General features: G+C 52.7%; 3 protein-coding genes across 4 annotated transcripts; 2 read left to right on the plus strand and 1 right to left on the minus strand.

The window, feature by feature from the left end:
• The first annotated feature begins 1331 nt into the window (after positions 1-1331).
• On the plus strand, positions 1332-3181 carry Sp6 (Sp6 transcription factor). The gene has a single exon (XM_059269649.1). The coding sequence runs from the start codon at positions 2048-2050 to the stop codon at positions 3179-3181; it is 1134 nt and encodes a 377-aa protein (XP_059125632.1). The 5' UTR covers positions 1332-2047.
• Positions 3182-10334: 7153 nt separating this feature from the next.
• On the plus strand, positions 10335-14091 carry Scrn2 (secernin 2). Of its 2 annotated transcripts, XM_059271639.1 has the most exons (8): positions 10335-10443; positions 10811-10978; positions 11263-11450; positions 12391-12590; positions 13010-13225; positions 13323-13488; positions 13569-13749; positions 13899-14091. In XM_059271639.1, exons 2-8 carry the CDS (start codon positions 10811-10813, stop codon positions 14055-14057), a joined length of 1278 nt encoding a protein of 425 aa, XP_059127622.1. In that variant the 5' UTR covers positions 10335-10443; the 3' UTR covers positions 14058-14091. The 2 variants fall into 2 exon arrangements, with proteins under 2 accessions (XP_059127622.1, XP_059127621.1); XM_059271638.1 differs by having other exon boundaries at positions 10335-10456; positions 13569-14091.
• An 878-nt stretch (positions 14092-14969) lies between these two features.
• Lrrc46 (leucine rich repeat containing 46) lies at positions 14970-20915 on the minus strand. Its single transcript, XM_059270717.1, has 9 exons — positions 20760-20915; positions 20505-20529; positions 20308-20434; positions 18598-18706; positions 16953-16999; positions 16565-16674; positions 16280-16349; positions 15804-15961; positions 14970-15397 (listed from the first exon to the last, which is right to left on the minus strand). Exons 1-9 carry the CDS (start codon positions 20913-20915, stop codon positions 15036-15038), a joined length of 1164 nt encoding a protein of 387 aa, XP_059126700.1. The 3' UTR covers positions 14970-15035.
• Between the last annotated feature and the right edge of the window lie 20 nt (positions 20916-20935).

The following is a 20935-nucleotide window of genomic DNA, read 5'->3' on the forward strand; positions in this document are numbered from 1 at the left end:
AGGCGGAGGAAAAACCGGGAGGACGGGAGGGACTGGAGGGACCAAGGGAGTTTGGGAACTGGGGAAACTCGAGCAACTGGGACAGCCGGAGGACTGGAACATTGAAAACCATGTTTGAACGGAAGTCCCCACCGCCTGGGCACTGGGAATCGGGAAAGGCAGACGATCCAAAGGAACTTAAAGACGTCTCTACCCTCTTTCTCGAACTGGGGAGTCGGCGTGCTCGCTCTGCTTTCTTTGAGTGCAATCTTGATTGCAGGCCACTGCGCTCTAGGCCTGGGCTCGAGAGGCCCCTCTGCAGCCTGGGTCATCTTAGCCTTCCCATCCCCCCAGACCCTGGGGCAGTTCCCAGGCGCCAAAAGCTATTAGGGTCCCAGGCCTCAATGCTCCAGCCCAACCCCTTCTGGGCTGCCCCGCCCCGGCCTAAGGCTCCGTTCCTGCTGCTTCACCCTGTTCCTTTCTTGTGGTAAGGCTGCCAGAGCCTGAGTAGGCACCCGGGTCCTCCTCTTCCCTGCCTCTCCCAGACTACCAATGCTACCTCCTTGGTCCCAGAGGCCGGAGATTGGTACGGTCAGCTGAGCCCTGCTTGGGGAAGGCCCTACCTAAATCATTGGCCTCCTCCACGCCAGCCCACACACAAGCAAGAGTCCAAGGCTCTGGGAAGAGATGGAGAGCAGACTGGGACCTTCGGGTCATAGATTTGTGGTGGAGAAAGCGGTGGAGGTTTTAAGGTTTCTTTAATTTTTTTTTTTTTTTAAAACAGGGTCTCATTTCTGAGCCTAATCTAAACTCAGAAGCCTTCTGACTCAGCCTCCTGAGTGCTGGGATTATTTATTAGATGGTTCCCACCGTGCTTAGCAGCTTCTCTCTTCCTTCTCTTCTTTTTCTTTTATCTCCCTCTCCCTCACCCCTTCCCTCTCTCCCTTCCTGCTTTTGCCATGTAGCCCGGGCCGGCCTGGGACTCTGCATTCTTCTGTTTCATTTTTCCTGAGTGCTTAGATTGAAGGCTTGCACCACCACACCCAGGCCAGATCTGTAGGTTTCTGCTGGGCCTTGGGTTTCTAATGTTGTGAGAAAGAGAACTGATTCACAGAGGTACTGCCCAGTGTAGGCTTGTTGGCTGAACGATGAAATACACATTTTATTCTAGTCACTGCTTCAAGTTTTGCTTTCTTAAACAAGAGCAGGCTCAGAACAGTAGCCCTCAACACTTGGCTGGACATTGGAGTCTGCTAAGGGAGGGGCTTCTATAACTTTTCCAGTGCTTGCCCTTGACTTCTGGGATGAGGGATGCTCATCTCTTCCAAACTCTGGTGCTGCCTTCCGTAAGGGAGCAGCGGTTATATTTTTGTGAGTTTCTAACAAGCTCTTCTCTGGGCGATCCCTTCCTCTGGTAATTCCTCCCAGATTCATATGGAGGGAAAGGAGTGGGTGTTGGGTGAGGGAGTGGGTTTGGTGGGCAGAGTCAATCAAGCTAGGCAGGGAGCCGGGGAGTGTATGGAGAGATTAAATGCTGTTCCACATCGCTACAGCAGATCTGTGATTGGCTTTGGCAAAGCACTCAGGACCTGTTCTGTTTTCAAGCAGCCAGAAGCATATGCCTGTCCCATCGGTGTCCAGGGTTAGACTTGGGCTAAGACGAATCTAGATCATCCATTTAGGGTGGCAGCAGGTCTGCAGGGGGAAATGCCCAGGCACTAATGCAGAGATGATTCTGGCGGCATTGGGGCCAAGCCAACTCCTGGAAGAGCCGAGTCCTAAGGGTGGGGTCACTCAGAGGAAAGGCCATTCTGTGCCCTGACCTGGACTGTCACAGTTCTCCTTCCTAGCATTCCCAAGCTCTAACTGATTTGCGGTCTCCACCCAGAGAGAGGCACGCCCCTCTTTTCCTGTTAGGGGTTCGGAAGGAGCGATTTGCTGGGAAGGGGTCAGGGTTAGGAGGGAAAGTATGCAGGTCACCTTCCTTATGTCTCATCTTTGCTTCCACTAGGTCCCACCTGAGGTGCCCTTGACCGTCCCTGCCCTCACCCCACCCCGGATCCCGGCAATGCTAACCGCTGTCTGTGGCTCTCTGGGCAGCCAGCACACCGACGCGCCTCACGCATCACCACCGCGCCTCGACCTGCAGCCTCTCCAGACATACCAGGGTCACACGAGCCCGGAGGTCGGGGACTACCCCTCCCCGCTGCAGCCTGGAGAGCTGCAGAGCCTCCCGCTGGGCCCGGAGGTAGACTTCTCACAGGGCTATGAGTTGCCAGGGGCCTCCTCACGGGTAACCTGCGAGGACCTGGAAAGCGACAGTCCCTTGGCTCCGGGACCCTTTTCCAAGCTCCTGCAGCCGGACATGTCACATCATTACGAATCGTGGTTCCGGCCGACTCACCCAGGCACGGAGGATGGCTCGTGGTGGGACCTACATCCCGGCACCAGCTGGATGGACCTCCCCCATACTCAAGGAGCGCTGACCTCACCTGGCCACCCGGGGGCGCTTCAGCCCGGTTTGGGAGGATACGTCGGAGACCACCAGCTCTGTGCTCCGCCGCCCCACCCGCACCCGCACCACCTCCTGCCAGCCGCGGGTGGTCAGCACCTCCTAGGGCCACCCGACGGGGCTAAGGCCTTGGAAGCGGCGGCGCCAGAGTCCCAAGGGCTGGATTCCAGTCTGGATGCGGCGGCCCGACCCAAAGGTTCCCGGCGGTCTGTGCCCCGCAGCTCAGGGCAGACCGTGTGTCGCTGCCCCAACTGCCTGGAGGCGGAGCGACTGGGGGCTCCGTGCGGGCCGGATGGCGGCAAGAAGAAGCATTTGCACAACTGCCACATCCCCGGCTGCGGGAAAGCCTACGCCAAGACGTCGCATCTGAAGGCGCACCTGCGGTGGCACAGCGGCGACCGTCCCTTCGTGTGCAACTGGCTTTTCTGTGGCAAGCGCTTCACGCGCTCCGACGAGCTGCAGCGCCACCTTCAGACCCACACCGGGACCAAGAAGTTCCCCTGTGCGGTCTGCAGCCGGGTCTTCATGCGCAGCGACCACCTGGCCAAGCACATGAAAACCCACGAGGGCGCCAAAGAGGAGGCTGCGGCGGCGGCGGCCCAGGGCGAGGCCAAGGCCGGTGGCGCGGTGGAGCCGCCCGGGGGCAAAGGCAAACGAGAGGCCGAAGGCGGCTCGGCGTCCTCCAACTGATTGTCGCATCCCTGCCGATCTTTTTAGGGGGGCGGCCTGAGTAAGAGGGGAAGGTGGTTATTTATTGACGGTGAGGGGACAGGGAGAAGGGCGCTAGGGATTTTTTAGTTTCTGGGGCTAGATGGGAGGCTATTTGAATGTTTAGGCTGCCAGGAGCTAAACGTGCCCCTCGCTTCTTTTCTTTCTCACTATTTCACCCTCCGCTGAGTTGCTGAAGGGTTAGGATGGATCACCCCTACCATGCGGAGGGGTTTGATTAGTAGAAATGGCACGTCCCAGCAGCTGAGGGGAAGGGAGACTGGCTCGGGGCGTTGGGGGTAGCTGTCTGGACATGTCTTTCGCTCCTGGGAACCCGGACATAAAAGCGCCTCGGAGCCGCCCTAAGGCCTAGGCCCCTTTCATCCCCCTGGAGTGCTTCTCCCTCTAAAATTTCCGGAGAGAGAGCAGAGATGAGGCGGGGGGAGCCTGGGGTGGTTCCCCTTAAGGGGCTGTCTCTCTAGCTCGGAGAGTTGTTACTATAGAATGAACTCCCTTCAATGAATTCCTTATAAACCCTTCCAGATTCAGTCTATGAGAGCCAGGGAGGGCACAGCTCCGCAGCCGGAGCTGCGAGCTGGAGGTCAGAGTTACACGGAGGAGAGGAATTCAGCGGAGAGGTCCTCTTACAAAACGGAGGAAGTTTGGCATGGGGGGAGGGGGTAAGGGATGGAAGAACGAACCCCTTCTTCCCTTTCCAATCTAATTCAATCCTTAACTCTTAGACCTTTTAAAAGAAATCAAATTCAGTCGCCCCCACTCCCCGTCCTGCTAGGTAAGTTTTCTGAAGTCAACCACCAGCCTCAGCTCCGGAGTTGACATGGACCACCCCCCACCCCCCCACAGGTCCCCACCCTTTGCTTTCCCTTTGGGGATGGAAAGGAGAGGGGTCCTTCCACGGTTTGGGGTTATCCTAGCAGAGGACAGTGGAGGACCTGCCCCTGTCTGGACTCCCCTGCCCCTCTCTTTAGCTTGACCCTTCCACGTTCCCTCCACGCTGTAGAGCCCCCCCCTCTCACCCCCGTGGGAAATCTTCCACACGAGTGGGTCTCTACTGGAGGGATTCTGGGAAGCTGTTTCTTTGTCCCCTTCTTAGATGCTAGAAATACATTTGGGTTTTGATCACAGGGTGGGGAGGGCAGACTTCTGCCTGGCAGACCGCAGGACCCTGGGGCTGGGGGTACTCTCAGGTTTGAGGTAGAGGCCTTGAGTGCCTCCGACCTCTCTCTTGCTCGTTTCTCTCCACCCAGAACCCTCTGCAGGGAATAGCTGTGTGTTAATTTTTAAGTTATAAGCAAAGGGTATTTTATTTAAGAATTAGGGCGTGAGTGTGTATATGTGTGTTGTCTGTACCTGTATGTATGTATGTGTTTCTCTACTGAGCCTGGGGTCTCTTGAGACCCCATCTTGTTCACCCCGTCCAAGGTCTGGGGCCTAGACCCACAGTATCTCTTTCTCCATTGGGGATGCTGGAACCCAGTCCAAGGACTGGGAGCTGTATGGGAAGTAGGGGCTGGGATCTGGGTAGGAATACGTGTTTGTGTAGAAAGGGCTCCTCCTCAAAAGGGACAGGGTGACTGACTCCCTGTGGGACGTAGGGGCCTGAAGTAGTTTAAGAATAAGGTTCTTTCTGTATCCCCCCTCTTTTCCCCACCTCCTGCTAACCTAGCCAGAGGTCCCCTTTCTTAACCAAGAGGGCCGAGGGAAGAGCAGAGTTGCCGTGCCTCCAGGTTGCCTGGCTAGGTACAGAGGGGGAGAAAGAAGAGCACCGTGGGTGGGGTGTGGGGTGCTTTCTCCTCCACCCATCGAAACCAGCCACCCTTCTCCCTGTGCTACCAAGACAACCTTTTCCAGTGACCATTCTTAGGGGAACTCCTACATGGGTGTGTGTGTGGGGGGACGTGCATGCTCCCCATCATAGGCACCCTGAACCCTAAGACCTGCCGGGGGCTTTGGATAGTTTTTGTCTGCCCTGCCCTTTACCAATCCAGGTTTCTCAGCTGCCTGCCCTTCTAGGCGGCCCTCCCTAGAGGAAAATGTAGGAATTTTTTTTCTTTAACTGCTGTGAACCCACTTGGGGGGGAGGGAAGGAGGAGGCAGAAACAGCCTGTGTTTTTTATGCAACAATAAAGTCATCAACCAACCACATTCTTGCTTTATTTGTCGTCCAGCTCAGCATCCTCTTTTTGACTCTGTCCCTCCACGGTGACTGGGTAGGGGGATCCTCGGGCAAGCATCACCTCTATTCTATTGGTTGGGGTCAGAGCTTGGATCTGATCCTATCTGCAAGGGGCTAAGGAGAGAAAGGCTGCTTCTGAATCAATAGCCTCTGGTACTCACCTCATAAGATGTCCTCCCTCCCCTGAGATCCCCTCCCTTGGCTGGCCACTTGGCTCCCTCTCCCCACCCCCACGGGAGCATGCATGTCAGCCGGTCCCTCTGGCTGGGAGTGAGGTGGGGGTGACTGACAGCGATTTCTTCACCCAGGATGATCCCTATCAGAGACAAGGCGATGAAAGGCAGCCATGGTATCTGATGGGCGCCTGCCCAGCTGGAAAGGCTGAGGGAAAGGTTGCTTCTACTACTCAAAGCAAGAATCCTGCCAGGGTTACGCAACCGCCATGTGCACAGACGCACCCTCACGGGACTCACAGGCTTCAGAGAGACCAGAAATGCCCACCCATAGTTGGTACCTAATTCGTGTCGAGTGAGTGACAGCCTTATGAAGGTGATGGGGGGGGGGGGTCAGCTTTTGTTTTGGTTTCCTGTCTCTGAAGGACAAGGTCGGTCATGGTGTCCTTTCACCTTCCCAACTTACCTTTTACTCATTTTTTTTTTCCTGCAAATGTATTGTTTTCTTCTCATGCGATTCCTAGCCCTAACTACAACCCCTAACCCAATTTCTCCAGCTGAATCTGGTTCTCAGATTGGCCCACCCTATCAAATGTCTGAGAGATTTTGGGGCCTCCGTGTTTAAGGGAACATTGGAAGGGGGCATCGGGATGATTTAGGGTCTGTGGTTGGGGGACACAGCCCACCTGTTTCCATCTGTCCCTGGATTTAACAGCACAGAGCCTTTGTTTACCTGTGGCTTCCTGCCTGAGGCACTCCTGCGGGGTACCTCTTTTGTCTTCCTGGTTCTGGGGGGAATTAGACCCCAGAAACCTGGTGAAGTCCCTCCTTTTCCCCACATCTGCCTCCAGGGACAGGAGGGCAGCTGCAGGGCCGGCTTGGCTTGTCTGGGCAGGGCCAGGGCCTTGCCTGCCTCCTTCCCTTGCAACTCCTCCAGCTGACCTGCATTCTTAGCAGGGGCCTTTGGTGGGGCTCTGATGCATGCATGATCCTCTGCAATGCTGCCTGGCTGGCCTGGGTCCCCCGAAGGAACCCAGGGTCACCTATGACCCCTCAGAAGTGGCACTCCGGCAGGATTGTAATGGAGAGGCTGAGAGGGAGGGGAATCATCCCGTCTGGACTGACCAGAGTTCTGTACGACCTCTCTGAGTCTTCTAACCGGAGAAGTGAAGTTGAATACCTCTAGGGCAGGTGAATGAAGTCAAAAGTGGAAACGTGACAGCAAGCAGGCCCGGAACGCAGCCTCCACCTCTTCCTGCTCTTCCGGCTGCTTCCTTCTCCTTCGGCCTGTCCCGCCCCCCAGCGGACATCTGGGGAAGTGCGGAAGGGGAACCCGCTTTCCCCGTGGGGCGCCTAGAATGCTGTGCGCAGGTACAGCCTTGAGGCTTGAGGTGGGCCGATGTCCGGTGGCAACCTGGTACCCCTCCTCCAAGACGCACCGAAGCAGCTTTTATGTCCCCAAGAATCCTTTACTGCCTTATGGATAATACCAGCAATGTAAATTTAAAAATTATCTTAGGAACAAAACCAAAGAACTGTCAGACTAATCAAATAATAAAGTCACAGAAAACAGTCAACAGACAACGATAAGAGAGGATTTCTTTAAAAAAAATTTTTTTTTTAAATGTGGCTTTTAATCCTAGCACTTGGCTAGGCGGATCTCTGTGAGTTCAAGGCCAGCCTGATCTACAAAGTGAGTCCCAGGACAGCTATAAAGAGAAACCCTGTCTTAATAATAATAACAACAATAATAATAATTTAATGTGTACGAATGTTTTGTCTGTGTATATGTGTATACACCACATGAATGCAGTATATATGTGTATACACCACATGAATGCAGACTAGAAGGCGTCAGATCCCTGGAACTGACTGAAGCTACAGATGATTGTGGTATCTGAAGATCTGGAAAAACCTCAGCTGCATCCTAGTTTGAATTCCAAAGATGTAATCCTAGTGAGGCAGAATGGGAAGCCAGGAGCCATGAGGATAATTTAAGTTACTTAGCTGTATTGTTTGTTTTATTTTTCTAAAGTTTTATTTTTATTTAGTAATTATGTGTATAGTGTGCACTTGGCTGCAGACAGCCACTGAGGCCAGAAGAGGGCGTTGGATCCCCTGGAGCTGGAGTTACAGACTGATGTGAAATACCTGGTCTAGGTGCTAGGAACCAACTTCAGCAAGTTCTCTTAACCAATGAGCTGTCTCTCCAGCTCTTGAGAAATATTTCTAGCCCAGTGGTTGGTGGTGCACACCTTTTAATCTCAACACTCAGGAGGCAGAGGCAGGCGGATCTCCCAGTTCCAGGCCAGCCTGGTCTACAGAGTGAGTTCAGGAGGGCCAGGACTACACAGAGAAACCTTGTCTTGAAAAACCAAGGTGTGTGTGGTGGGAGGGGTGGGAGGCTGGAGAGATGGCTCAGAGGTTAAAAGCACTGGCTGCTCTTTCAGAGGCCCTGAGTTTGATTCCCAGCAACCACACGGTGGTACACAACCATCCATAGTGGGATTTGATACCCTCTTCTGGAATAAAGGTGTACATGCATATAGAGCACTCATATACATAAAATAAAATAAATAAATAAATCTTTTTAAAAAAAGACAAGAAAGACCAAAGTGGGAGAGATTTCTATATATTACCACCAAAATATTCAAAAAAGGAAATCAGAAAGGAACGCCTTTTACCCACCAAAAAAAAAAAAAAAAAAAAAAAAAAAGTACAAAGGAATCAAAGAGGGAAAATCTATACACTGAAAAACAAATTTGTTTTGACTCAGAGTCTTCTGCCCAGGATACCATTGAACTCCCTCTGTAACCAAGGATACCCATGAACTTCTGATCCTCCTGCCTCCTGGAATTGCAGGTGTTCACCACACCCAGTTTATGCAATGCCTAGGACTGCATAAACTTACATGCTAAGGCAAATGCTCTACCACCTGAGCTCCATTCCCAGCCCCAGATATAAAAAATTGATTAAAGAAATTGAAGAATGCGCGCGCGCGCACGCACACACACACACACACACACACACACACACACACTTCTGTGTTTTTTGTATTGCAAGAATTAAGGTTGTTGAGGTATTACAGACTGACAGTTTGTAACCCCTAGAAGTAATTCCCAGAGGTCATAGGAGCATCAATGTATGAGATGTATTTTCTTCAGAGCTGCCTATAGAGATGATTCATAGAGGAAAAAGGAACTGAAAACCCAAAACATTTGAGTTCAGAATCCAGCTCCACACCACTGTACATCCCTCTTAGCCCAAATTTCTCCTTTACTATCTCATTTTCTTAGCATGTAGAAGGATTTGAAATAGAAATTTCTAAATTTCCTTCCAAAGTTATCTTTCTATAACCTTAAGCACATGTGGGGCAGAACAGAACTTGGGTTTTTGGAGACAGGAGGGTTTTGTGTGTATCTCCTTGTGACATGGGGGGACATGGGGGCTGGGGAGATAAGGGTTCTAACAATAAAGTGACTGCCATCCGAACATGAAGGCCTGAGTTCTGTCCCCAGAAGCACAGGCACTTACAATCCCAGCCCCGGGAAGGTGGAAACAGGAGACTCCCTGGGCTTGTCGGCCAGACGGTGGAGCAGAATCAACAAGATTAAGGTTTAATGAGAGATCCTGTCTCAAAAAATAAGATGGAGAGCCACTGAGAAAAACACCCAATGTTGACCTCTAGTCTGCACTGGCATGCACATACATGTGCACTTGCACACATGGATACACACAAATCATCTCCCAAAGTCACATTGTAAAATATATTAAAGACAACAACAACAAGGTGGACTGCCCCTAAGATATGACAGCTAAGGTTGAAAATGGAAGGAGAGACGGTTCAGCAGTTAAGAGTGAATACTGGTCGGGTAGTGGTGGCGCAGCACTCGGGAGGCAGAGGCAGGAGGATCTCTGTGAGTTCGAGGCCAGCCTGGTCTACAGAGCGAGATCCAGGACAGCTAGGGCTACACAGGGAAACCGTCTCAACAACAACAACAACAAGTGAATACTGATCTTGTAGAAGACCTGAGTGTGGTTTTCATAACTCCTGCCAGGTGGCTCACAACCACCTGTAATTCCAGCTTCAAGGGATGGAACACTCTCTTCTGGCTTCCTCAGGCATATACCCTCCCGTACACCCCCCCCACCCCCCCCCCACAATTACAAAATTAAAAATTGTAATTTATGTGTATGTGTGTTTTGCCAGTGTGTGTGTCTTTGCACCACACATGGGCCTGGCGTCCATGGAGGCCAGAAGGCATCAGTTTCCCCGGAAGCGGAATTACAGATGGCTATGAGCCACTGTGTGGGTGCTGGGAATCAAACCCACATCTTCTGCAAGAGCAGCCAGTGCCCTTAAGCGCTGAGCTATCTCTCTAGCCCCTGAAAATAATTTTTAAAATAAACAGTACTTAACCTAAGCTATCCCTATGCCTCCTGTATTGTGCTGTGCAGTTTTACTAGGACTGAGTCTTTGTAATTCTAGTCGGAATTCAGGCAGCTAAAGTTCTTCCTTAATCTCCAGAACCCCCAGCAGCGTTGGCTATTTTATGAATACTCTATTTTCACTCAGGCTTCTTTTCTCCTTCAGCTCCACTTGCTAAAGTGACTCTCTCCGATAAGCCTGAACTGGAAGTCCAAGACACCCAAGCAGGGTTTGGAAGGCCAGCCCCTTGGTTTCAAGAAGTAGTGCTAGCTAGCGCGCACCCTCGTGGGAAACGGTGGGATTGCAGGTGTTCTGTTCCGGCCCCGCCCCCGGGGACAAAGGCCTTCCAGGTCACCTGGGAATCTGGGTCCAGAGGAACAGATCTAGCCTGAAACAGAACCGAGTGGGGCCAGAACCGAGTCTGAGGGTCTTGGAGGCAGAGAGGGTGAGAGGTGGAGGTACTGAGGACTTGGAAGTGGTTGGACGGAAGGGGAGCGCGAATGTGGACATGCGCAGGAGCGCGGGATTCTTGGCGCTGGCGTTAGTGCCTAGAAACTACTACCCTTATAGCCTGGAAGGGCTGAGACTCCAAGGCGGACGCTCTGCGTTGTCCGCTGACTCTTAAACCAAGTGCACGTTTAGTGCATACCGCGCTCGGAGTGTGCGCGCAGTGCTGTTTTCCCGGAGCGTCTGGCATGGACTCTGTCTTCTCTGAGTGCACATGTGGGAGGGAGCGTCCTAGGCCCCACAGGTGGCCAGGATTGTGGAGAGGTGTCACTGGAGGGACCTGATCATCCCTACCTCTTCCGCAGATGGCCTCCTCGAGCCCGGATGCCCCTTGTTCCTGCGACTGCTTTGTCTCTGTGCCCCCGGCCTCAGCCATCCCGGCTGTGATCTTTGCAAAGAACTCGGACCGCCCCCGAGATGAAGTGCAGGAGGTGGTGTTTATACCAGCAGGCACTCACACCCCTGGGAGCCGGCTCCAGGTGGGTTAGGACTTAAAGGGAATAGGAAGGTTTAGACAGTGTTCCCAGACCTTCGTTTTCTTGCACCTCGGATGTTGGCAGATGCTGTGGAAAGAGTAAAGACTTCAAGTCCACCCACCTGGACGTTGAGTCTCCTTAGCCTCTGCTGACTCAGTTTACGCATGCATGACCTGAGAACAAGCCCTTTCTTACGGCCGTTATATAAAGTGGCTGACAAAGTGCCAGAGCAATGCAGGTTCTGGGTCTTTTTCCCCCGTGAATTCTTTTCTCTTCTTTACCTCCAGTGCACCTACATCGAGGTGGAACAGGTGTGGAAGACACATGCTGTGATTCTGAGCCGCCCTTCCTGGCTGTGGGGGGCTGAGATGGGAGCCAATGAACATGGTGTCTGCATTGGCAACGAAGCAGTGTGGACCAAGGAGCCTGTTGGGGAGGGGGAAGCCCTCCTGGGTATGGATCTACTCAGGTACAGACCCGCTCTTCATGCCCCCACCCTCTGCCCCTAACACTCAGGTTCATTGGCCTTGCCTCTCTCTTGGCCTTGTCCTGTGGCCTCTCTAAGAAGGCTGCTGTTCACCTTCTTTCTTCTTCTTCTTCTTCTTCTTCTTCTTCTTCTTCTTCTTCTTCTTCTTCTCCTCCTCCTCCTCCTCCTCCTCCTCCTCCTCCTCCTCCTTTGATTTTTCAAGACAGGGTTTCTTGTGTAGCTGTGGCTGTCCTAGAACTTTGTAGACCAGTCTGGCCTTGAACTCAAAGGTCCTCTGCCTCCTAAGTGCTGGGATTAAAGTCGTGGGCCACCAAGCCTGATAAAGGGCCTTTTTCGGCCCAGAGCAGTTTAATTTTTTTTTTTTCAGTACTATTTTTGTTAACTGAAATCTCCCATAGAATTCTGGTTTATAGAATGATAAAGGTGGGGCAGCTCTGACTGAGAAGAAGTTCAGGCACTTCTTCCTTGGAAACAGTGTTCCAGACCTTTCTATGGAACTCTCAGTTCAAAGCTTGGAAACCACTGGTGTATGGCTTTTTCATTTTTTTTCTTGCTTGTTTGTGTTTTGAGACAGCTTCTCATTGTGTATCCCTGACTGGCCTAGAATTCACTATGTAGACCAGGCTGTCCTTGAACTCAGAAAATCCACCTGTCTCTGCCTCCCAAGTGCTGGGGTTAAAGGTGTTTACCACCACATCTGGCTGGTTTTTCATTTTGCCTTGGTATTTTTGTCTGTTTTGAGATAAGGAATCTTGTAGTATGTAGCTGAGTGTGGAGTTGAACTTCTGATCCTCCTGCCTCCACCTCTTTGTTGGGCTCACAGGCCTGTGCCGCATACCATCACTGCTGCTGGGTTTGCTGTGTAACGTGGGCTTTCCTCAAACCTCTCTGGATCACTTCTGTCCTCTGACCTCTCTGCCAGGCTGGCTTTGGAACGGAGCAGTACTGCCCAGGAGGCTGTGCACGTGATTGCAGGCCTACTAGAACGCTACGGGCAGGGGGGCAGCTGCCGGGAGGATCCTGTGCCATTCTGCTATCACAACACCTTCCTACTGGCTGACCGCACAGAGGCGTGGGTGCTGGAGACAGCTGGGAGGCTGTGGGCTGCCCAGCGGATCCAGGGTAGGAGTCTAGTGTGGAGCCTGCCTCCGAGAGGGAACCTAGACGTCCCCAGGTACTGCCCTCCACTTCTGGAGGCTCCCACTTTTGTTCCCCCGACAGCCTTGGGCATTGGGACATCCCAGAAAACTGGAAATGAACCCACTTAGGAACTTCTTCCTTCCCCTGGCCAGATGCTCCCCTGCTTCAGCCTGCCCTTTCCTCTGGAAAGCCTTCCTGGGAGGTCATATGCAAGCGACTACCACTTTGCCATCGTGTCCATCCCTATGACATAGCTCTGATTGATTTGTTTGTCTCCTCCTCACTGGAGGCCCCTTCAGAGCAGGTTGAGCTTTTTAAAACCGTAATCTAAGCTCCTCACCCAGGGCCTGGCATATAGTGGGTGCTCCGTGATCCATGAATAAGTTCCTCTTCTTCCGCAGGGGGTGCCCGAAACATTTCTAACCAGCTGAGCATTGGCACGGACATCTCAGCAGAACACCCAGAGCTCCGAAGCCATGCCAAGGCCCAGGGTTGGTGGACTGGACAGGGCACCTTTAACTTTGCAGAGGTCTTCTCCTTGGCCCAGCAGCCTGTGCGGATGGAAGCTGCCAAGGCCCGCTTCCGGGCTGGGTGTGAGCTGCTGCAGCAACAGCAAGGTCTGTGAGTGGTGGGCGAGAGGGCCACAGCACCCTGGCCTGGAGTCTCTCTCACACTCTCTCATTTGCCGGGTCCCCACCACTTCCTCCTTTGCAGGAAGTATCACGGCAGAGGTGATGATGGACATCCTCAGGAACAAGGAGAGCGGCATCTGCATGGACTCCGGAGGCTTCCGCACCACGGCCAGCATGGTGTCGGTCCTGCCCCAGGATCCCACAAAGCCCTGTGTCCACTTCCTCACGGCCACACCAGACCCGTCCAGGTGAGGGTGAAGAGGACATACTGGCCGGGGGCCATGACCGGACCTGTCCCCGGCTACTACTTCAACCTGTGTCTCGTCAGGTCGGTATTCAAACCCCTCATCTTTGAAGTGGGCGTGGCCCAGGCCCCCCAGGTGCTGTCTCCCACTTTTGGAGCCCAGGACCCTGTTCGGATCCTCCCCCGATTCCAGACTCGGGTGGATCGTCGACACTTACTCTATCGTGGACACCAGGCAGCCCTGGAGCTGATGGAGGATAAGCAGGTAGGAAATACCTTTACCTTCTTGATAATCTAGGGCCTGGGGCTAGAGGAGACTGCAGAGCTGGGGGCAGGCGGGGCCTTCAGCTAGTCTTGGGTTTCTCCTGCCTGGAGGAGAGGGTGCACATTCCTCGCCTCTGCCTTGCCTGGCAGGATCAGAGGAAACAGATCCAACAGAAGCAGCAGAGCCTGGAGCAGGAAGGCCTGCAGGTTCTCCGTGGACTCCTTGCTGGTGACCAGACCCTCCCTCCCCGGGGGCTGGGCAGCCTCTTCCAGGCCTTTGTGGAGAAGGAGCACCAGGCCTACACTTAAGCATGTAGCACCTCTTGGCCCACTGGGTGCAGGATCTCTGGGCTGGCTGCCGTGAGCTGTGGTGGTCATGGTGGTGGTGGTTCCAGGCATCCCTTCACACCGCTCATCCAGGGTCTGGGTGGCGGGTACAGCCTTTGGCTTAATAAATGTTTTATTTCCTTATTCAGTGAACTGGATCTCAGGTCTGTTGGGGAGAGCTGAGCCAGGGCGAAGGGCAGCTCCCAGCAGGCTGGGTGCTAGAGCTGTGGTGCCATAAACCCTAGTGATGGGTGTAGTGGGACCAACTGGTGTGTGTGTGCATGAAGACCCAAGATGATGCCTCATGAGAGCTGGCTGCCATTTGGGGACAATCGGGATCCCAAGGTTTCAGTCCTTAGCTTGACTGAATGGTGGCATGTCTTTGATCCAATTACTCAGAAGGCAGAGGCAAGCAGATTTCTGTGAGTCCCGGGCTAGCCTGGTCTAAATAGTGAGTTCCAGGACAGCCAGGATTACACAGCGAATCACTATCTTAAAAACAAAACAATAAGCCAAGTGGTGGTGGCGCACACCTTTAATCCCAGCACTCGGGAGGCAGAGCCAGGCAGAATCTCTGTGAGGCCAGTCTGGTCTACAGAACGAGATCCAGGACAGGCACCAAAACTACATGGAGAAACCCTGTCTCAAAACAACAACAACAACAACAACAAAAGAAACCAAAGCAATAACACAAAGCTATCTCACCATGAGACAGCATCCTTTGTGAGGTGATCCCACTTGTTGCCCACCTGTGGCCCAACAAGCCAGCTGGGGACTCAGAGAGATGCCAGCCCTTTGGGTCGTTCCTGAAAATTAAGCTGCTTTGGGGGATTGTGTTTTTGACTTCTGGTTTTGGTTTCTTTCCTTGACTTAGCCCATGGGACATGAAAAGCATTCCAAAGCCCAAAGATACTTTATTGGGGGTGGGGCTCCTGGCACAAGTGAGGGGGGGGCTGTGCACTACTTCCTGTTCCTTTTGGCTGTAGTTTTTGTCATGCTGGGGGCTGCAGCCGGAGAGGTCTTGGAGGCTGTGGCTGCTGGAGCCCCCTTCCTTGGCGGGACAGAGCTTTTCTGGCTCTTGGGAACTGGTTTCTTGGTAGAAGAGGAGGTCTGGGTGGAGGAGGTGGCCTGAGAGGCGGCCTCTTTCTCAGGCTGCGTGGTGACAGCAGGGCTGCAGTCCCCAGCCATGGGCAGTGCAGGCAGCTGGGGCAGGTCGGTGAGGACAGGCTGGATCTCCATCCTGGACAAGTGCTCTGCCAGGACCGTCTGATGCCTTCGCTCGTGATGCTGCTGCAGTTCCTGGTCCAGGTCCTTGAAGAATCCTGGGGGAGGAGAGGGAGAGCCCTGGGCTTGGCAGGAGGGCCTTGGACCAGGCATGTCTCTGGTAAACCTACTGGCATCCCTAGTAGAATACATATGGGTCCCCCGCATCCTCTCATTAGATCCTGCTGATTCCAGACTGAGGTGGGTCATTGACACTCACTCTGTCGTGAGTGGCAGGTGGCCCTGAGGTTGATGGAAAGTGATCATGTAACCCCAGGGACTGAGCCAGGCTGGGAAGATGTCACCTTCCACCGTCCTGACTGGCACTCTGGAAACATGAAGGGCCTGGAGTGGAGGAGACCACAGAGCCGGAGAGAAGATCACGGCAGAGCTAGCTGCCTAGGACAGTGACAGTGTCATTCCCATCTCCTAGGGGGTAAGCTATAAGGCGTGGACAGTAATCACTTCGCTCTGTGCAGAATGGGCCATTCAGCTCTGGAAATTCCTCCTCCTCCTCATCCAAGGATTCCTGGTCATCGTCGTCATCCTCTGAGGTCCAGCGCTCCAATATAGGCTGCTTGTCTAGGTCCAAAAGCAGCGGCAGGGCCCCTATCACCATCTTCCTGGAAGGCAGGGAGCAGAGGTTACCCCGGAGGGCATCCCTAGTGTGGAACCTGGGAGGATACGGTTGGTGACATGGGCTTCAGTGCCCATACCTGGGTGGGTATGACTCCGAGACCAGGAGATGGGCCTGGGGTCAGCCCAAAGAGCAAAGGGCTGGCTCCTGTGAGGTGCCGGATGTGGGCCTGGGACAGACTCAGTCTAGGGGGCAGAGGGCACGATGGATGAACCAATCAGAGTTGCAGGCTGATAGCGGCTTCCTGGAGCAGTGGGTGATGCTCACCTAGCACTTCTTTACCCCACCTTCAGCCCCTCCTCACCTGTAGCCATTTTGGTTGGTGCAGGTGTTTCCACACAGGTTGAGGATGAGAAGGCTCTGGGGGAGCTCATCTGTGCAGGAGAAAGAATGAGTGAGGGTCTCATGCTTGCTCTGCCCTCCCTCCACCCCTGCCAGGGGGGAGAGAGAGAGAGAGAGAGAGAGAGAGAGAGAGAGAGAGAGAGAGAGAGAGAGAGAGAAGCAAGATCACGAGGAGCTTGGAGCCAAGAGGAGGGAGGGCACCACATGGGACCGACCCATTGCATGAGCCTGGGCATGGTGTTCCTACCTAGCTTTAGCACGTCTATCAGGTTGTCAGAAAGGTCCAGAAACTGGAGGTACTGGAGGTCAAGGAGGTTTTCCACCTGCCTGATTTGGTTTCCTGCCAGAGACAGGAAGCTGCCGGAGAAGAGGGAGGGATGGAGATAAGATACACAGGACTCCTGGAGGAGGGGGGAGGAGGGGGGAGGAGGAGGGAGGAGGGCACCAGGTCCCCAGGCTCCCCTGTGTAGGCAGCTGGCTAAGTGGGGACACAAAGCCTTGTGGGGTGAGGAGAGCAGAGCTAGACTTCTCATCTGACAAAGAGCCAGGCTTAGAGAACCCCAAGACAGTTCTAGGGGTGTAGCCAGTTTCTCACCGCCCACTCCTTACTCCTTTGCTGTTTTGGTGCCACATACCGCAGAGAGGTGATGCATGCCAAGTTCTCAATTCGCTGGATCTTATTCTGTGGGAAGAAACCAGGCGGGGAAACCAAGTTTAAGTCAGCCGGGTGGGGAGTCTTTTTAAGGGACAAAGCCCTGAGACCATGTCTGTTCTCAGCTGCAGCCATTACACGTTGAGAATGACCACGTTGAGAATCAACCTGACTGTGGCTGGCTGCCATTACCTTGGGGGAGATGATTTGTTTTCTCTGGTCAATGGTTAATGTGTGAACTTGGAGCTAGTCCAATGAGCAGAACCAAAGGGCTGCAGACTCAGAAGAAGGAAACCAAGGGGCCAATAGAGAAATGGAAATGGCCTCATTGGTGGCGTGCATGCATGCGTGCGTGCGTGCGTGCGTGCGTGCGTGCGTGCATGCGTGCGTGCATGCATGTGAACACACATGCCAAGGATGTGTGCGGAGGTCAGGGAACAGCCTGACAGAGACAGTGCTCTCCTACTGTGTGGGTCCTAGAAGTGAACTCAGGTCACCAGCTCGGCAGCAAGCACTTTCACCTACGGAGGCATCTTGCCAGCCCTATGTTTTTATTTTATTATGTATTTATTTTTACTTTATTTTTTGAGACACAGTCACACTAAGTAGCCTTGGCTGGCCTGGAAATCATAGACCAGGCTGACCTCCAACTCACAGAGATCTGCCTGCCTCTGCTTCCCCAAGTGATGGGACCAAAAGCATGCACCATCACACTTGGATCTCGATCTCTCTCTCTCTCTCTCTCTCTCTCTCTCTCTCTCTCTCTCTATATATATATATATATATATATATATATATATATATATATATGATTTATTATGTATACAGTGTTCTGCTTGAATGTATGCCTGCAGGTCAGAAGAAGGTGCCATATATTATTACAGATGGTTGTAAGCCACCATGTGGTTGCCGGGAATTGAACTCAGGACTTCTGGAAGAGCAGCCAGTGCTCCTAACGGCTGAGCCATCTCTCTAGCCCCTTGGACCTATATTTTTAAGACAGGGTTTTGTGTAGGGCAGGCTGCCTGGAACTTCCTCTGTAGCCCAGGCTGACCTCAATCTTGTGGTCTTTCTGCTTCAGACTCTTGGGTACTCAAGAGACTGGCATATGCCACTGTGCCCAACTGGAATGGTGGCATGGCGACTCAAGAGCATGTTCAGAAGCTCTTGGTGGGATTGGGGTAGGAAATCAGTCTTTTTGTTTGTTTTGTTTTTTCAAGACAAGGTTTCTCTGTGTAGCCATGACTGTCTTGTCTTGTAACTTGCTTTGTAGACCAGGCTGGCCTCGAACTCAGAGATCTGCCTGCCTCTGCCTTCCAAGTGCTAGGATTAAAGGCCAACCTGGCCTACAAAGTGAGTTCCAGAACAGGCCCCAAACTACACAGAGAAACCCTGTCTCGAAAAACAAAAAAACAAACAAAAAGGCATATGCCACCACCGCCTGGCCAGGAATCAGTCTTTCAGTTTAGGAGGATTCCTGACTCATTTGGGAGTGTTCTGCTTACCTAAACACCAGAAATGCAAAAAAGATGAACGGTTTAGCAGTTTTCCGGTTAGACAGACTAGGTTCACAACAGGGAGGGGGTAGGAGGCATGGGGGGACAGGAGGCATGGGGGCAAGACTTTACCGACTGCAGGTAGAGGCTGTGAATATTCCGGAGGCACTCTAAATTCCTGATAGAAGTAATCCCTTCACGATCCAGGCGGACAGTCTCCAGTTCATCAAGAGTACGAAATCTGGAGAGAGTAAGCAAAATGGGTCGATTGGGCCCGCACCTGAGGCCTCTTAGTGGCCAATGGGAGGGAGCGGGGAGAAGACATGTCTCAAGGAAAAGAAGGGGACTGAGCCGGGCGGTGGTGGCGCATGCCTTTAATCCTAGCACTTGGGAGGCAGAGCCAGGCAGATCTTTGTGAGTTCGAGGCCAGCCTGGTCTACAGAGCAAGATCCAGGAAAGGTGCAAAGCTACACAGAGAAACCCTGTCTCGGAAAAAAAAAAAAAAAAAAGAAGGGGACTGAATGGTTTTGATGAGACATCAAGAACAGCTGCTTGACCCAGGTAGCAGTGTCTAGGTCATGAGACTGGATAGTCTCAGACATAAGGTTCTCTTGGTGGAACTGAGAAAGAGCAGAGAGGAAGCTATGGCTGCCACGGTCCCTGGAGATTCAGGACAAGAGAAGCCTTCCTTGATCAGCTTGGATGGTGGAGGCAGGGTGAGGACAGATGCAGAAACACTCTCATTTCTTCTGGACGAATCTTCCTCACTCCCCTTTGAGTCACCCACGGAGGGGAAATCACTTGTTCCATCCATACCTTCGCTATTTCCAAATTTACTGAGTATCCTCCAGGCAAATGACATAGGTCTTTGCCCATCATTATCAGGGAAGCCAGGCAAATATCTGTGGCCAAGTGGATGCCAAAGGCAGGTACAAGAAATGAGAGTGGGTTACATGGGCTATGTACCAACTCCAGAGTGGAGGAATCCAGAGCAACTTCCTAGAGGAGGTGACAGTGGGCAGGCCATGGGAAAGGGACAGGGACAGGGCATTTCAAGCAGAACGTGCATGTGCTAATCTAGTCTGTCTTGAAATTGAATGTGCCTGTGAATCCTTTGGGTACTGGAAGATGCAGATTCTAATTCAGTAGGTCTGAGATGGGTGTCTTTTTTTTTTTTCTTTCTCTTAAAGCCAGGGCTTCATGTAGCCCAGGGTGGCCTCAGACTCACTATGTAGCTGAGAAGGATGGTCTTGAACCTCTGATCTTCCAGCCTCTACCTCTTGAGTGCTGAGATGACACCAAGGCCAGTTTTGCGTGGTGCTCAGCACTCTGTCAAGCCAGCTACATCCCCAGTGGAAAGCCTTCATTTCTAACAAGCTCTTGGGTGAGGCCAAGCTGCTCTCACTTCTGAGCAACAAGGGGCAAGAATGCAGTGTGAGAAACTGCACACTTTTAGAGTGTGGAAAGATTTTTGGTTCGTGCTGTTTGGATTTTATTCTGGATGTAACGGGTTGCTGAGGAAGTTTCTACCAGGGAGTAATTAGATTTGTAGTATATAAAGATCAACTGGGCAACAAGAGTGTGGGGAGGCCAGACTGAGGACTGAACAGAGAATTTCTGAGTTTGCTACAGCATTCTCTAAGGCAGCTGAGGATGGTGAGGAAAGAGCCAGCTTTAAGAAGTAAAAAGCAAACAGAGAAACCCTGTCTAAAAAAAAAAAGGAAGGAAAACCAAGTGGCAAGTACTACTGATTGGAGTGTGGAGTGACTAAAGAGACCAACACGATTTACAAAATCATATAGCTCAGCAAACTGAACATCTGTGCTTTTCTTCTCCACTCACATCTTTTCTGACAGGTCTTCATCCTCAGGGAAGGTCAAGTTCCTCTTGGTGATCAGGGCTTCGGTAATGCAGACTTCGCCTTCCTCTGTACCCTGGGCAGCACTCTTAGCTGTGAAAAGACAAGTTCCTTTTCACTTGCCTTCATCCTTGGGAGACCTGACCTGACTCTCGTCCAGTTGTTCTATACACCAACTCACCTTCCTGCTCGCCTCCTGGCATGACCTAAAATAAACAGCGGCTGTTTGAGGCAGGAGACAGACTAAGGGGAGCAGAGGAGCTTAGAGCCGGCCGGCTGGGATGACGGCACCCAGCTTGGAGAGAAGCCTGGAGGGAAGACTGAGGAGACAAGGACAGGGATGGTTGGTTCAGGGTCAGTTGCTGGGGGTGCGGTGGAAGACAGGAGCAAATCAGAGCGAAGGATCTGGAGTTACAAGTGTGTGGCGTGGCTTTACTGGCCGCAAACTGAAGAGACCCGAAGGATGGATGAGAAGAACGGTCCCTGGCAGTCTCGCGTCGTTGCTAGGAGACAGGACGCCAGCTCCGCCGGACCGGTAGGCGTGGGGGCGGGCACACAGGCCCGACTCTGCGCATGCGGATAGCGGCTCCATCCGGCGGCTCTCCAACCGTT

Source organism: Peromyscus eremicus, chromosome 8a (genome assembly GCF_949786415.1).
Source record: "Peromyscus eremicus chromosome 8a, PerEre_H2_v1, whole genome shotgun sequence".
NCBI lineage: Eukaryota > Metazoa > Chordata > Mammalia > Rodentia > Cricetidae > Peromyscus > Peromyscus eremicus.

Excerpts from the sequence above, each read along its gene's own strand:
- Scrn2 (XM_059271639.1), top strand. The coding sequence starts at position 10,811 with ATGGCCTCCTCGAGCCCGGATGCCCCTTGTTCCTGCGACTGCTTTGTC. Across the intron at positions 13,226-13,322 it reads GCTGCTGCAGCAACAGCAAG|GAAGTATCACGGCAGAGGTG; the intron begins GTCTGTGAGTGG and ends CCTCCTTTGCAG. Across the intron at positions 13,750-13,898 it reads AGCTGATGGAGGATAAGCAG|GATCAGAGGAAACAGATCCA; the intron begins GTAGGAAATACC and ends CTTGCCTGGCAG.
- Lrrc46 (XM_059270717.1), bottom strand. The coding sequence starts at position 20,915 with ATGGAGCCGCTATCCGCATGCGCAGAGTCGGGCCTGTGTGCCCGCCCC. Across the intron at positions 16,350-16,564 it reads GATAGACGTGCTAAAGCTAG|ATGAGCTCCCCCAGAGCCTT; the intron begins GTAGGAACACCA and ends TCTCCTGCACAG. Across the intron at positions 15,398-15,803 it reads CCCATTCTGCACAGAGCGAA|GATTCTTCAAGGACCTGGAC; the intron begins GTGATTACTGTC and ends CTCCTCCCCCAG.
- Sp6 (XM_059269649.1), top strand. The coding sequence starts at position 2,048 with ATGCTAACCGCTGTCTGTGGCTCTCTGGGCAGCCAGCACACCGACGCG.